At 41.0% G+C, this 13263-nt stretch overlaps 1 protein-coding gene across 9 annotated transcripts in view; it reads left to right on the top strand.

Annotated features, from left to right (window-relative positions):
* LOC140427034 (rap guanine nucleotide exchange factor 6-like) overlaps nt 1-13263 on the top strand; it is a 541878-nt gene that overhangs the window by 520899 nt on the left and 7716 nt on the right. For 8 of the 9 annotated variants that reach the window (XM_072512459.1, XM_072512462.1, XM_072512456.1 and 5 more), the window contains 3 exons: nt 633-785; nt 9495-9720; nt 12059-12615. In XM_072512459.1, coding sequence (XP_072368560.1) covers nt 633-785; nt 9495-9720; nt 12059-12615 — 936 coding nt within the window. The remainder of the gene's footprint in view (nt 1-632; nt 786-9494; nt 9721-12058; nt 12616-13263) is intronic. The other variant, XM_072512464.1, reaches the window with a different exon arrangement.

Genomic DNA, 13263 nt, shown 5'->3' with positions numbered 1-13263 from the left:
GATATTATTGAAACATATAAAATTCTGAGAGGATTTGATATGGTAGATGCTGAGAGGATGTTTCCCCTTATGGAGACAACTAGAACTAGGGAGCACAGTTTAAAAATAAGGGGTCTCCCATTTAAGACGGGGATGAGAAGAAATGTTTTCTTTCAGCGGGTCATTAGTCTGTGGGATACCCCGCTCCAAAGAGCAGTGGAGAAAGGGTCATTGAATATTTTAAGGCCGAGTTAGATAAATTCTTGGTTGACAACACAGTGAAAGGGTATGTGGGTACACAGGAAAATAGAATTGAGGCCACAATTTGTTCAACCATGACCTTATCAAATGTTGGCATAGGCTCAAGTGACTGAATGCCCTACTCCTCCTAGTTTGCATGTTCAAATTTCAGGTAAAAAGTGGCGATATATGAGTGAGTTCAGGGCTTGTTGCGATGCTTCTCCTTCAACTGTTTTCAGTCAAACTGTATATTGGCACAATGAAGAATAGTATTGGTGTGGTATCAGCTAATTTCAGTGTCATTAACATTGTATACCAGGATAAATCGCTGTCACCAGTTTAGGAGAGGAGATTATGATGTCATAAATTGGAAAAGCAGAATTGTATTAGCTCTATTATTTGTGTTTCTCCAGGTACTAATTCTCCACAGTCCTTGAAGAAGGCTCCAGTTGTGTCTGAGGATGTGCATGCAGATAGAAGCAAGAAAAATGCTGAAGATGCTGTATCAACAACGTCATCTCAGCTTTCTTCTCCTCCTGTGTCTCCTCAGAGCTTTCCCCGCAAAGGTAATCTTTAGCCATGGAGCATCACTTGAACAGCAGCAAACTTCAAATAAGCACTTAGTCCTCGTGGTAAAATCTTTTTTCTTTTTCTTTTTTTTTCTTTTATAAATTTAGAGTACCCAATTCACTTTTTCCAATTAAGGGGCAATTTAGCATGTTCAATTCACCTACCTTGCACATCTTTGGGTTGTGGGGGGCGAAACACAGGGAGAATGTGCAAACTCCACACGGACAGTGACCCAAAGCCGGGATCGAACCTGAGACCGCGGCGCCGTGAGACTGCAGTGCTACCACTGCACCACCGTGCTGCCCCTTGTGGTAAAATCTTACACTATTGTGATGAAACATTAGGCTAGATTTCTACAGAAACACATTTTAAGATAGAATTGTATGGCCAATTTTCATTGATAAGAAGCAGGGGCGAAATTCTCCCGAAACGGCGCAAAGTCCGCCGACTGGCGCCCAAAACGGCGCCAATCAGACGGGCATCGCGCCGCCCCAAAGGTGCGGAATGCTCCGCATCTTTGGGGGCCGAGCCCCAACATTGAGGGGCTAGGCCGACGCCGGAGGAATGCGCAGTGGAGGGAGTCTCTTCCGCCTCCGCCATGGTGGAGACCGTGGCGGAGGCGGAAGGGAAAGAGTGCCCCCATGGCACAGGCCTGCCCGCGGATCGGTGGGCCCCGATCGCGGGCCAGGCCACCGTGGGGGCACCCCCAGGGCCAGATCACCCCGTGCCCCCCCCCCGGAGCCCGCCCACGCCGCCTTGTCCCGCCGTTCAAAAGGTGGTTTAATCCACGCCGGCGGGACAGGCAATTTAACGGTGGGACTTTGGCCCATCCGGGCCAGAGAATCCAGCGGGGGGGCCCGCCAACCGGCGCGGCCCGATTCCCGCCCCCGCCGAATATCCGGTACCGGAGACTTCGGCAACCGGCGGGGGCGGGATTCACGCCAGCCCCCGGCGATTCTCCGACCCGGTTTCTTTCTCACAGTGATGCAGAATTTACAGTGTAATTCTGGAGAGAAGTACAAAACTGGTTCTACAATAAAGCATTGTGATGCTCCAACACCACGGCCAGTGTTTCAGCACATTCAGTGCTGGATATAGCTGCTAAGGTGTTAATTAACAAATATATTGGTCGGAAGCAGGCATCTCATGGCATGCCCCATTATAATTCTTTCTGCACCCTTCAATGCACTAATCTTTTACTGTGTAACTCACTGGAGCTGGGAGCTGATATTGTGTGACAAGAACAACTGGGAGTCTGAGGCCTCCATAACCAGCACTGGTTACCAGTACTGTCTCCTTAACCAATGAGATTGACGGATTGGGAAATGCGTAGGAATAACTAAGAAATAGGGTGAATTAGAGTCAAATCAGTTAGAGATGAAAATGGGGAAGGAAAGAATTGGCTAAGAGAGATAAAAAGTGACAGAAAAAGAAAAATGTGTACATTTTTAAAATCCACCAAGGACAGTTTTATTGCCTGAATACAGTTTAAACTTTCAATTTCTGACTGGGAGAGGCTGCCTGGCATTGCATTTAAAATTGGTGCATCATTAAAAAGGTAATAAACTGTTATTTACATCAACTTAAACCTCTGTGATGAATTTAACATGCAGCTAATGTGCAAACCCAGTAAATAATTTTTTATTTTTAAAGTCAGGAAGAGGCTGAGAGGCTGGTCATGGGCTGCTATTTGTGGAAAGCAATGGGTGGAGCAGTTTAAATTGATCATGTTCTGGCAATTCACAACTCGAACATTAATAACAGTGCATCCTTTAACATTATTTTTCCAGTAAAATCTGGCCTATTGAAAATATGGTTGGCAATGTTCTTTCTTATAATTTATTCTGTATGAAGTTTTAGTTAAAAAACAGATGACAGTTCTTCCATTAAGTTGCAGTAATACAATTGCTTACTTATTTGAAGTAGAACAATAAGGATTTAGGATAACCCTAAATTTTTGATTAATTTCCTTTGAGCAAGTTCAGATGGCAAACACAAAACCTGATGAATTCCTCTGTTTCGTATAATGAGCAATAAAAATTATCTTGACAGATTTGCGGTTTTATTTCAAAAAGAGGATTTACAGAAACATATTTGGCTAAAGGATTTTCTCGGTGACTAAAGCTTATTTTTGACTGCCTGGATTTGATTCTAGAATTAATCTGTATCCTATGAAGACTGGGATCCCATTTTCCTTTCTGTGCCACTGTGCTCATCGAAGCTTGGACCCTGAGCTCAAAGTTGTTTTAAAAACAAGTAGTATTTCCTAGATCACTCAATTGATTTATCCAGAGAGTAATTGAGGCATACAGACCAGCAAATCTTCAGACACAGGCCATGATCTGTACAAAGTTAGCCAATATCAGCCAGAGTGATAGGGCCCCCACAATTGACAGAAGTATATCTGGGTTAGAAAGACATTATTCTTGTTGGAAATGTGCACAGTTAGCCCTTTTGTTTATCTGTGATATTCCTTGCAGCTGATTATCCTTTTAATACTCAAATACAGAGGCTCATTTATGAATAATGGCCACATGCTTGAAGTACCAAATTGTGACTGATGACTGTGAAATGATGAACTGGCAACAAGAATAGAAGAGGGCAGAAAATTGTTGAGACCAACTAAAAGGAACTTTTATTTGGTGCTTGAGTCTACTCCATCTGTGGGCAGCATGGTAACACAATGGTTAGCACAATTCCTTCACAGCTCCAGGGTCCCAGGTTCAATACCCGGCTTGGGTCACTGTCTGTGTGGAGTCTGCACATTCTCCCCGTGTCTGCATGGATTTCCTCCGGGCCCTCCAATTTCCTCCCACAGTCCAAAGATGTGCAGGTTAGGTGGATTGGCTCTGCTAAATTGCTAAATAGCATTAAAAAAAAAAAAAAGATTAGGTGGCGTTACGGGGATCGGGTGGCGGTGTGGGGATTGGGTGGAGGTGGGGCTTTAGGTAGGGTGCTCTTTCCAAGGGCCGGTGCAGACTTGATGGGCCAAATGGCCTCCTTCTGCACTGTAAATTCTATGATCCAGGATCTGAACTCTGATCCAAAGGAGTTGACAGGATACCCAATCAACAGGAGCATATTTTGCATACTTGAATTTGGATTTCCAAGCACTGTACAATACATTTACTCTTGATTAGGGGAATACCTGGCTTTATGTTGGTTTTTAAATGTGTGCCAAAAGAAAGGAAAATGACCCCAAAATGTTTGATTACTATGTTGCTGGATTAATTCTATTCTTTAACATGAACCCTTTCCTCCCTGTTTCCATCAGGAAGTAGCCCATTGTGGTCACAGGATTCAAGTCCATCAAATGTATCCAGCTGCTCCTCTTCCCTTGCTAGTGAGGTCAGGCATAAGAGTACTGCCGCACAGACATATGGCATAGGTGGTGTATATTTGCAAAAGAAAATTCGTCAGATCACAGGCTTGACAGGTGGCACAGGCATGGACGAGGTCTTAGGCAATAGAGACGAAAGAGAAAAGGAATCAAAGAGTAGAAAGAGAATGAGGTCGCCCTTCAGGAGGTTCCGAGAAAGAAGTTCTTCCAGAGACAGACAGGTTTCAGCAGACAGAAAGGAGGCAGAAGGAACTACAAGAAAAATGGCAGGTGTTTCAGGTGGAAATGGTGTGCCAGCTGTAGAAACAGACCAACATGGCAGCACCAGCCCTAGTGTCACCTCTAGCAACCGACCTTTTGAATGGTTGTACCCTAAGATGATGAGGAACAAACGAAGGAAAACCTTATGAGTGTTTCTCATACTTGTATGTTAGTGGTTTGACAGAAAATAAAAAGTGAAAGAAACTAAAGCAAGATATTCTACATGTAACATCAAATAAAATTGCCTTCCTGAAAACTGATTCAAAGGTGGATCATGATCTAGAACATGAGAAAAGTGAAACACAATTCACTGTTTTGTGTTGGCTGTACTGAGAAGTCACTACTGCTCTTCTGTTTTCATGTACCATATTCCAGTCAGCAGGAAGAGCAGGTGATCTGTTTTCAGATCTCCACTGATCTGATACTGGCTGCTTGGAAGCATGCCAGGATGGACCCAGGGTTATCATCTCTCCCCATTTTCCATCAGTGTGGAGAAGTTCCTTGCCTCTATTTATCACCTTCCTAGGATGACAGTGGTTGAAACTTGAGACCACATCGTTTTAAGAAAGCATGAGTGCAAACCTGCATCTTGCTATTCTTTTGCATTGCACATGTGCTACTCTGGTCCAAGAGTTTTCAACTGTTCCTGACATAAATTAGTGTTCTGTTTAGTAAGCTTACAAACAAGTGGGATTTTTGATACACCAATTTTAAAATGCTGGATAGTACAGGAAACAGATTTTCAAGTAAACATTTACTCTGTGTGAGCTTTTGTTTTAGGAACTGATGAGTGTTTTCCCAAGTTATTTACCTATCAATCCTTTAAACGTTTACTTCGATAAAACTTGGAGATCACTTGTCGATGAAACCACACAGTTCTAATAAAAGCAACAGCTGCTTGGAAGGAGCTAAAAATTCAATGGGAGTAATTTCAAGGGATTACGGGACTAATGCGAAGGAAGCAAATTTTCCTCTCTCTTTGTTTATATTCCTTCCTCTCACACTTTTAATGGTACACTGTTGAATTGCCAGCAGTCCATAAATATCTTGCCCAAATGGTTGCTTTTATGCCTAAGCATAAACAGCAAGGGTTGGTAGAGTAATTTATTGTACATTTTGGCATTTCACAACCTTATTGACACCTGGTGTTCATATACATGTACTTTAAAGCAAAGGTCACTGATTAACAATCAGGAATTGAAACTTTTTCTTTTATCCTTCTCTCCCGCCAACACATCAATACTGCCATCCAGATTTAAGATGATACCGCTATAGCAGAATTTAATTTAACGTTTACAGAATTATCACTCTCTCCATGGGGTAGCTGAGCTTGTTTTTTTTAAACTAGCGTTTCATTGGCAAGTATTCATGCAATGCATTCAATTTTATTGTCTTGACAAAAAAAACCTGAAGAGAACTCTGGACTCTCAGCAATACATTATCCGTATTTGGGAGACATCTGACTGCTATGTTCTTTGCATGGTTGCTATCATTTTGTTGCACAGTAATCAAGGGCATAACTAAGCTTTTAGTTACTGAATGCCCTTTTGTAGCCATCTGTCAATAGGTTTTACTTTATTGAAATACCGATTAAAATTGTTTTTCTGTTTATTATACAATGGTATGAGAGAAATGTCTGAACCAGAACATACTTCATAGAATTCCTTCCTGGACCTGTCATTTAAATATTAGAAAACAATAAATCCATATTGCATAATGTCCACCTGCTGGAGTCTCTAAATTACCATCACTTTTCAGTTCAAATAATGTGACTGGGTGATGTGATGAATTGAGTATTGATTTCTCATGTCTGCAACTAACTTGAGAGTGTAACCAAGACTGTGGAGACAGATGGGAACAAATGTGGGGTGGGATTCTCCATTCCGAGTCCGCCCCGCCGCCAGTAAGGACAGAGAAATTGGTGCTCAGCCAAATCTCCATTCACTGCAGCGGGAACGGAGAATCAAAATCATTGTTTCTACTCGTTGATGACCATCCTTTGCATGCCCTCCACCCCAAATTAGTTTGAAAGAACCATGTGTAGGTTCTTGTAAAGTGTAGTTCACGGATGATGCCAATTAATGGCTGTGTGAACAACACCGAAATCATCGTGGAACTTAATTTGTTGGACTAGTATAGGGCTAACTTTATTCTGTACCTTGCGATGTATATTTCTGACCTGGGAATACATTTCAAAGGTTTTCTCCTTGGTATGGGTGAGAACACAGAGGTTGGAAGAGTCCACCAGCTGTGGTACCTCTTGCCTGTCATTATGGATTGAAGGAGAATGCAAGTAGTGAGACGTTACAAGATCCAAATATCAACAAGTAGCCTATGGGGTTTGTTGTGGCAGGTGTGTGCATCAAGCAATAAGAGTGCATGTGGGGCTTTTAGAAGCATGCTTTTATAAGCAGGACTGAGGAACACTTTACGGTGGGAGTGCAATGATATTATGCTGGTTATTCTTAATGTTTTACACTGCCCCGGTCACGATTTTGTTCAAAGATGAGAACATTTATTTAAAAAGTGATTGTGCAGCAAAGTTCACATTGTTGCCCATTGTAGATGTCCTAAGATGACACTATGAACCTATCAATCTGAACTGTAGTCCTTGTGTTGATAATACCCCAATTGCAAGCATCACAGATGCATGAAACACTCATACATAGTGTGGGGGGGGGGTTACTAGTAATGGTAATGTCAGTCAACTAGTAATTAAATGCTCCAGGGATGAGGGTTCAAATCCCACCAAGACAGTGAATAAATCTGGAATATAAAGCCAGTGTTAACAGTCGTTGATTGTTGTTTATCCAAGGGAGACTGTGGTATTGTCACTGGACTAGTAATCCAGGCACTCCAATTAATGCTCTGGAAATCCGGGTTCGAATCCCACAAGGGTAGATGGTGGAATTCGAATTCAATAAAAATATGGAGTTAAAAGTGCAACGATGACCATGCAACTATTGTCAATTCTTGTAAAAGCCCATCTTTGCGTGGCACAGTGGTTAGCACTGCTGCCTCGCAGCGCCAGGGACCCAGGTTCAATTCCGGCCTTGCATCACTGTGTAGAGTTTGCACATTCTCCCGTGTCCGCATGGGTTTCCTCTCCCACGCTGGCTGACCTTCGCGACCCACACTGGCCGACCTACGCCGGCCGCCCTGCGCGACCCACCATTTTCTCTTGCCTTGTTGGTGCTGACAAAAATGGAGGAAATGGTTTTGGGTCCCTTTGGCCCTCGTACACACTCCTCCAATGGAAGATAGTTTTGCGCATGCACGCTGACGATCTGGCACGCATGCGCAGTGCAGCTGCATTTTCTTTATATGTTCCCGGCCATTTTTAAAGCTGCTTGCAGCCGGTGTTATTAACAGCCGGCTGTTGTGCGCAGGTTTGCACGATCGGGAGTGCCGCGACGGACGGCTCCGTGACCCTCCCGACACCCGCCCGTGACCCACCCATGGGTCGCGCCCCTGGGTTTGACAATGCCTGGGTTAGATGGATTGACCGTGCTAAATTGCCCCTTAGTGTTCAGGGATGTACAGGTTAGGTTATGGGGGTGGTTGGGTGAGTGGATATGGATAGAGTGCTCGTTCGAAGGGGTGGTGCAGGCTCGATGGGCCGAATGGCATCCTGCACTATCGGGATTCCTGTTTCGCACATTTGCGAAGGTTACAATGATTGGTGTAATTTGTCAAAAAAAATCCTTGAAAAGCAGGTGAACTGCAGTAATTTTGCAATTGACAGACCTTTTGTGAAGATGTGTTTGTACTACTGATTTTTGATGTAATACGCAGCAAAAATGTAAATGAGTTTTTCCCCAAAATACGTAATTTAGTTTTGTTTCTTGCACACATGTTAAACATAAATTTAGATCTGATTCCGAAGTTGAATGTTAAACCCATGATATTTTATACTATTTTACAATAATGCATGTATTTGCTGGGAAAAGTGACAATGCATATTTACCTCGTAAAAGAACTATCGTATGTACAGTACATTGTATTTAAACCTGACTAGATCTATAAATGAGTTTTGTGTAGTGGCTTCAGATCGTTTAAGAATTGATTTTGAATGTATTCCCAGTGTAAGTAATTTAAAATAAGATGCTGCATTTTAATTCCATTTTGGTGGCAGTTTTATTTTTGCCCGTTGTAAATGATCTATGCTTAACGAGGGCCGAAGGGCCTGTTCGGTGCTGTACTGTTCTATGTTAACATATTAAACAACATCTATTTATACTTAAGTGGTAAGGGATGCCCTATCCTAATATTGCACCCTGCACCTTGGTTAGTGGATCCAAACAAAGATCATAGAATAGATTGAAGGAGGAAGAATAGGAAAATGGATGTACGCACAAAGGGAAATAATTTCTGATAGGTCCAGGGAAATGGAAAGTAAGGAGGAAATGTTAAAGGAGAGTTAATAGAACTGCTGACTTAGATTTAGTCCAGCTTCTATATAGAAAAGAAGAAATCTGCGGATGATGGATATCTGAAATAAAAACAGAAAATGCTGGAAATGCTCCACAAATCTGGCAGCATCTGTGGAGAGAGAAAAGCAGAGTTAATGTTTCAGTTTGGTGACTTTTTATCAGAGCAAGTTCTGAAAATATAATACCCCATCTCCCCTCCTGAGTCAAGAGGCTAATCCCCTTCCCAGATTCAAGGATCCAAACCTACCCAAACACCTCTACTCTTCCACATTCCCACTAGCAGCACCACCACCTGCTCCTGCAGCCTCCTTGCAGCATTCCCCATCTGATTCCCCATCTGGCTGGGTGCCAAGCCTGTGAACAAGCTGATTTCTGGGGAGAAATCCTGCCAAACTATTTCTGGCCTGAACGCTTGCCACCATCCAATTATCTTGGAAAATGTCAAAATCAGGATCCATCTCTTTTCTAATTTTTAAATGTAACCATTTATTGCAGGCAGGTAACTAAAGCTTTTATGTGCATGTACATGGCCTGGTTTGCCTGATTTTAAAATGTAGTGCAATGGAAAGTGTAACTTCCACATTATCTGCTTGTACTATACAAAGTATCAGCTTATCAAACCAGCACCTGCAGTACAACTGCATGAATCTAAACTTGTATTTTATGTTCAGCTTTGGCCCTGGCTCCGATTACAAGAATCGACAATTTTTCCGACTCCAGTCACAGTGAGATCTCGTCGCGCTCCAGCATTGTCAGCAATTGCTCTGGTGACTCCATGTATGCTGCTATGCAGGATGAGAGATATTTGCCGCAATCCCATAGTGTCCCAGATACAGTGGAAGCAGCAGGAGGAAGAAATGTGCTGCCAGCAGCCAGATCCATACAACCTTATGCAAGGTAAGATGGCACGCAATGGGCATTTTACTCTAAACGGCATGAAGCTATATTTACTTGTAAATGACTGCAGTACTCAGCCTATTAACAGGACTTGCACTAAATAGCAATTAAAATCTTTCAGTAGACTAGCTGGAAGCAGATGTGGACTGTAAGCAAGTTTTCCTGATTTAGAGTGCACCAGTTGTTCAAATGTTCAAAGAGAAAAATAGCTCAGTAACTCTTAGCCACTTTCATAAATTAGCCACTTTCAGAATTTGAGAAAATAATGAATATTTGTGTAGACCGAAAGAAACACAAATTTTCATCATGCAACAATAATACTAAAATTAATAATTAAATCTTTCATCTCGGTTTGCTGGTGCTGTTGTTACTGGTGGTCATTTTTGTCATTGTTTTCATAAATTTACACATTTTCGCCGGCTTATTTGTGATAATATTGATCCTTCCAAAATATTCAATAATTTTTTTAAATTAATGTCACATGTAGGCTTACATTAACACTGCAATGAAGTTATTGTGAAAATCCCCTAGTCGCTACATTCCGGTGCCTGTTCGGGTACACTGAGGGAAAATTCAGAATGTCCAATTCACCTAACAAGCACATCTTTCGGGACTTGTGGGAGGACACCCACACAGACACTGAAAGAACGTGCAGACTCCGCACAGTGACCCAAGCCGGAAATCGAACCTGGGTCTCTGGCGCTGTGAAGCAACAGTGCTACCATGCTGCCCGAATATTGGGTGTTAACCAGATTCGTTTTGTAATTTCCACTTTTTTGGTTATCTAATTTTTATGACCATCTGCTTTTTTGTAAGCTAAAACATCACCTACTTGCTTTATCTTGATAGGATAGGCCAGTATTTTTTCTGTTTCTCCATTGTGTGCCATTACGAAATTCAGTGACTGATCATGTAACAAAAAAGGCATTGCATGAAATACTGAGTGCATAACTAAGAGTTGCTGCCTGTAAAGCTTTCTTGTGGCTGGAGAAAATGATCACTTATCTTGGTTCATTCTCAAGCTTACAGTGTCATGAGAATTCTCTACTTCGTAATGCACTCCCTCTGTCCTGTAGGCTTTATCTATACAACATGATTTTAGCATAATTTATGGCTCAATCAAGCTGCACTTTGAGTTGATACAAGTTTATTTTTGCAACCCACCCACTCTGCCTTCATCCTGTTTTATTGTGTTCAGAATAAAAACTTTTTTTAAGAGATGCCTTTTTTTACAACGGTGTATTTTGAGCCATGTGAAGTTACCATTGTATTACTTAATAGCTTTTCATATAAAGTTTTTTTTTAAAAGTCTTACATAGAAAGCAGTTGCGCAATTAAACTTTATGCAACATAAACCACTCTAGCCATGCACATTTTGAGCAACCTGTGTTTGGGGTTGGTGTCTCAGTAAGTTATTTTGCTTATCATATTTGCCTTGTACATTACTATTAATGAATTTGTTAATGTTAAAAAATAGATGCAATGAATGATTTGGGTGTGCAGTCATTGGTTTCATTTACCCATACTTAAATGTAGTTACGAGAAAGGTGATCTTATGGCATTGATATCCATGGTCATATTTGTAAAGTTACTCCTATTCAATCTACCTATCACAGTGAACCTAATTGTACAACATGACCATCAGAACATTTGACACCCAAGCTGGCTTACTGAAGGACAGGATTGTGATTATTTCATCCCTATTTTTCAATACATTATAAAAATCACAGTGATGATTGCACCTTTGTACCAATCGCTCTTCGGTACTTATCAGGGTTCAAAACTGATGTCAAATATAGAGTGTACACCAGATTTCCTAATAATAAAATATTACAATGATATAGTAGAGGAAGTGACATTTTGATGTTAGGCTAAGCGTGAATTTCTGAGACAATGAAAGGAGACCAAATAATAGCTTTGGTTTATTCCCTTTCTGAATAAAGTCAAATGAAAAATTAGTTTACTTGATAGACTGGCATTGTCATTCATCAGTGCATGTAACTAAATAACTTGTCCAGCATTGCCAGTGGTAATAGACCATACATCTGACATGCAGATTAAAATAACCTCAATGAAATGCATCATAATTTTAACATGCATCGATCAGTAGCAAAATATCTATCTTTAACCATTTCACTGACATCAAATCTAGACTTCTATCTTTTCCTACATTTCCCTTCAAAGATATTGCTTGAATGAGGGGAAAGTTATTTATTCTGTAAGGTTTCAGAAAGCATTTGGGGTATATGGGGTTTAGCTATCGAAAGTTAATCACCGACAGCTAAAGGTTGGTCAAATGTAGGCCAAATAATAGTGACACATTTGTTTTCCCCTTCAGTTCTTCTGTAATTTTAAGTACTGAAAAGCGAGGGTGCCTGGTTATGGATACAGCAGTTACATCTTCAAGTAATGAAGAGCTTGCCCGCGAACACAATGATTACATCTCAATTGATGCAGCGGACAGTGGCCGTGGAAGCTGGACTTCCTGCTCCAGCAACTCCCATGACAACATCCAGACAATCCAAAATCAGAAAAGTTGGGACCTACTAAATGCAACTAAATATACTCATACTTTAGATGGACCAATTGCAGAAATTGAACTGACACACTCTTGGACCACAGGCTGTCACTTAAACTCTGGGGACCTGACTAAAAGTACCAGTTCGATTCAGTCTAAAGACACCATTGAATGTGTTCATTCCAGGGAAAGCTGGACGCCTTCAACAAATTCTCATTTGGACAAGTTTGAAATGGATTGTGGGACTGCCAAACGAATAGGCTTGCACGAGACTAAAGTTGAAGTATCTGGACGCAATGCAAGTGTTTCAAACTCTAAGCAGAACATTGACCCCTCTTACAAAGCTGTTAGTTCAAGCACAGAAAAGGGTCTTATTGGTAAGGAAAACTGCATTTAGATATTTCATTTTTATGATTTATTTTTATTTAAATCAGTTAAGAGATGACGGCAAGAGGTACAGAATTTAGAGTGCTATCCTAGTGAGCATGATTGTCAGGTGTTTTAGGCACTACATTCCCAGTTATTAAATGATTGTTGTACTAAATATTTTGTTAGACTTGGATTTAATAAATTATTGAAAGTAATATTTGATAAAATAATTACCGTTTGGGGTGCAAGGAGTAGCTAATATATTTTAGAAGTGGTTTGCTGGTAGTAACGTGCAGGATTATAATTCATTCAAGATATTCTAGAAATATTGTCCTTGTCACCCCAAACATTGAAATTTTTTGCAAAGCATGCCTGGACTAGATAGCGTTATAATGATATAGGTAAAGGCATAAAGATGATTGCGACATTGGCTATTTATGGCATCATGTCTTGCCACTAAATACATCACAATATAGCAACAGTTTTGGATTCAATTTAACTTACCTCAGTCAGAACAGAAATGTGGTAGGACTTAGCTTTGTTGCCTTAGTGCTTTAGTTTGCCTAGGACATGAAAGGAAATGCAAAACATTTCCCTGGGTCTCCAGACACACATCCTTGAAGACTAGTAGTTAAAATGATTTTAAAAATATATGG

This window comes from Scyliorhinus torazame, chromosome 7 (genome assembly GCF_047496885.1).
Source record: "Scyliorhinus torazame isolate Kashiwa2021f chromosome 7, sScyTor2.1, whole genome shotgun sequence".
Taxonomy (NCBI): Eukaryota; Metazoa; Chordata; class Chondrichthyes; order Carcharhiniformes; family Scyliorhinidae; genus Scyliorhinus; species Scyliorhinus torazame.
The sequence above is the reverse complement of the archived record's forward strand: the minus strand, read 5'-3'. Positions and strand labels throughout refer to the sequence as shown.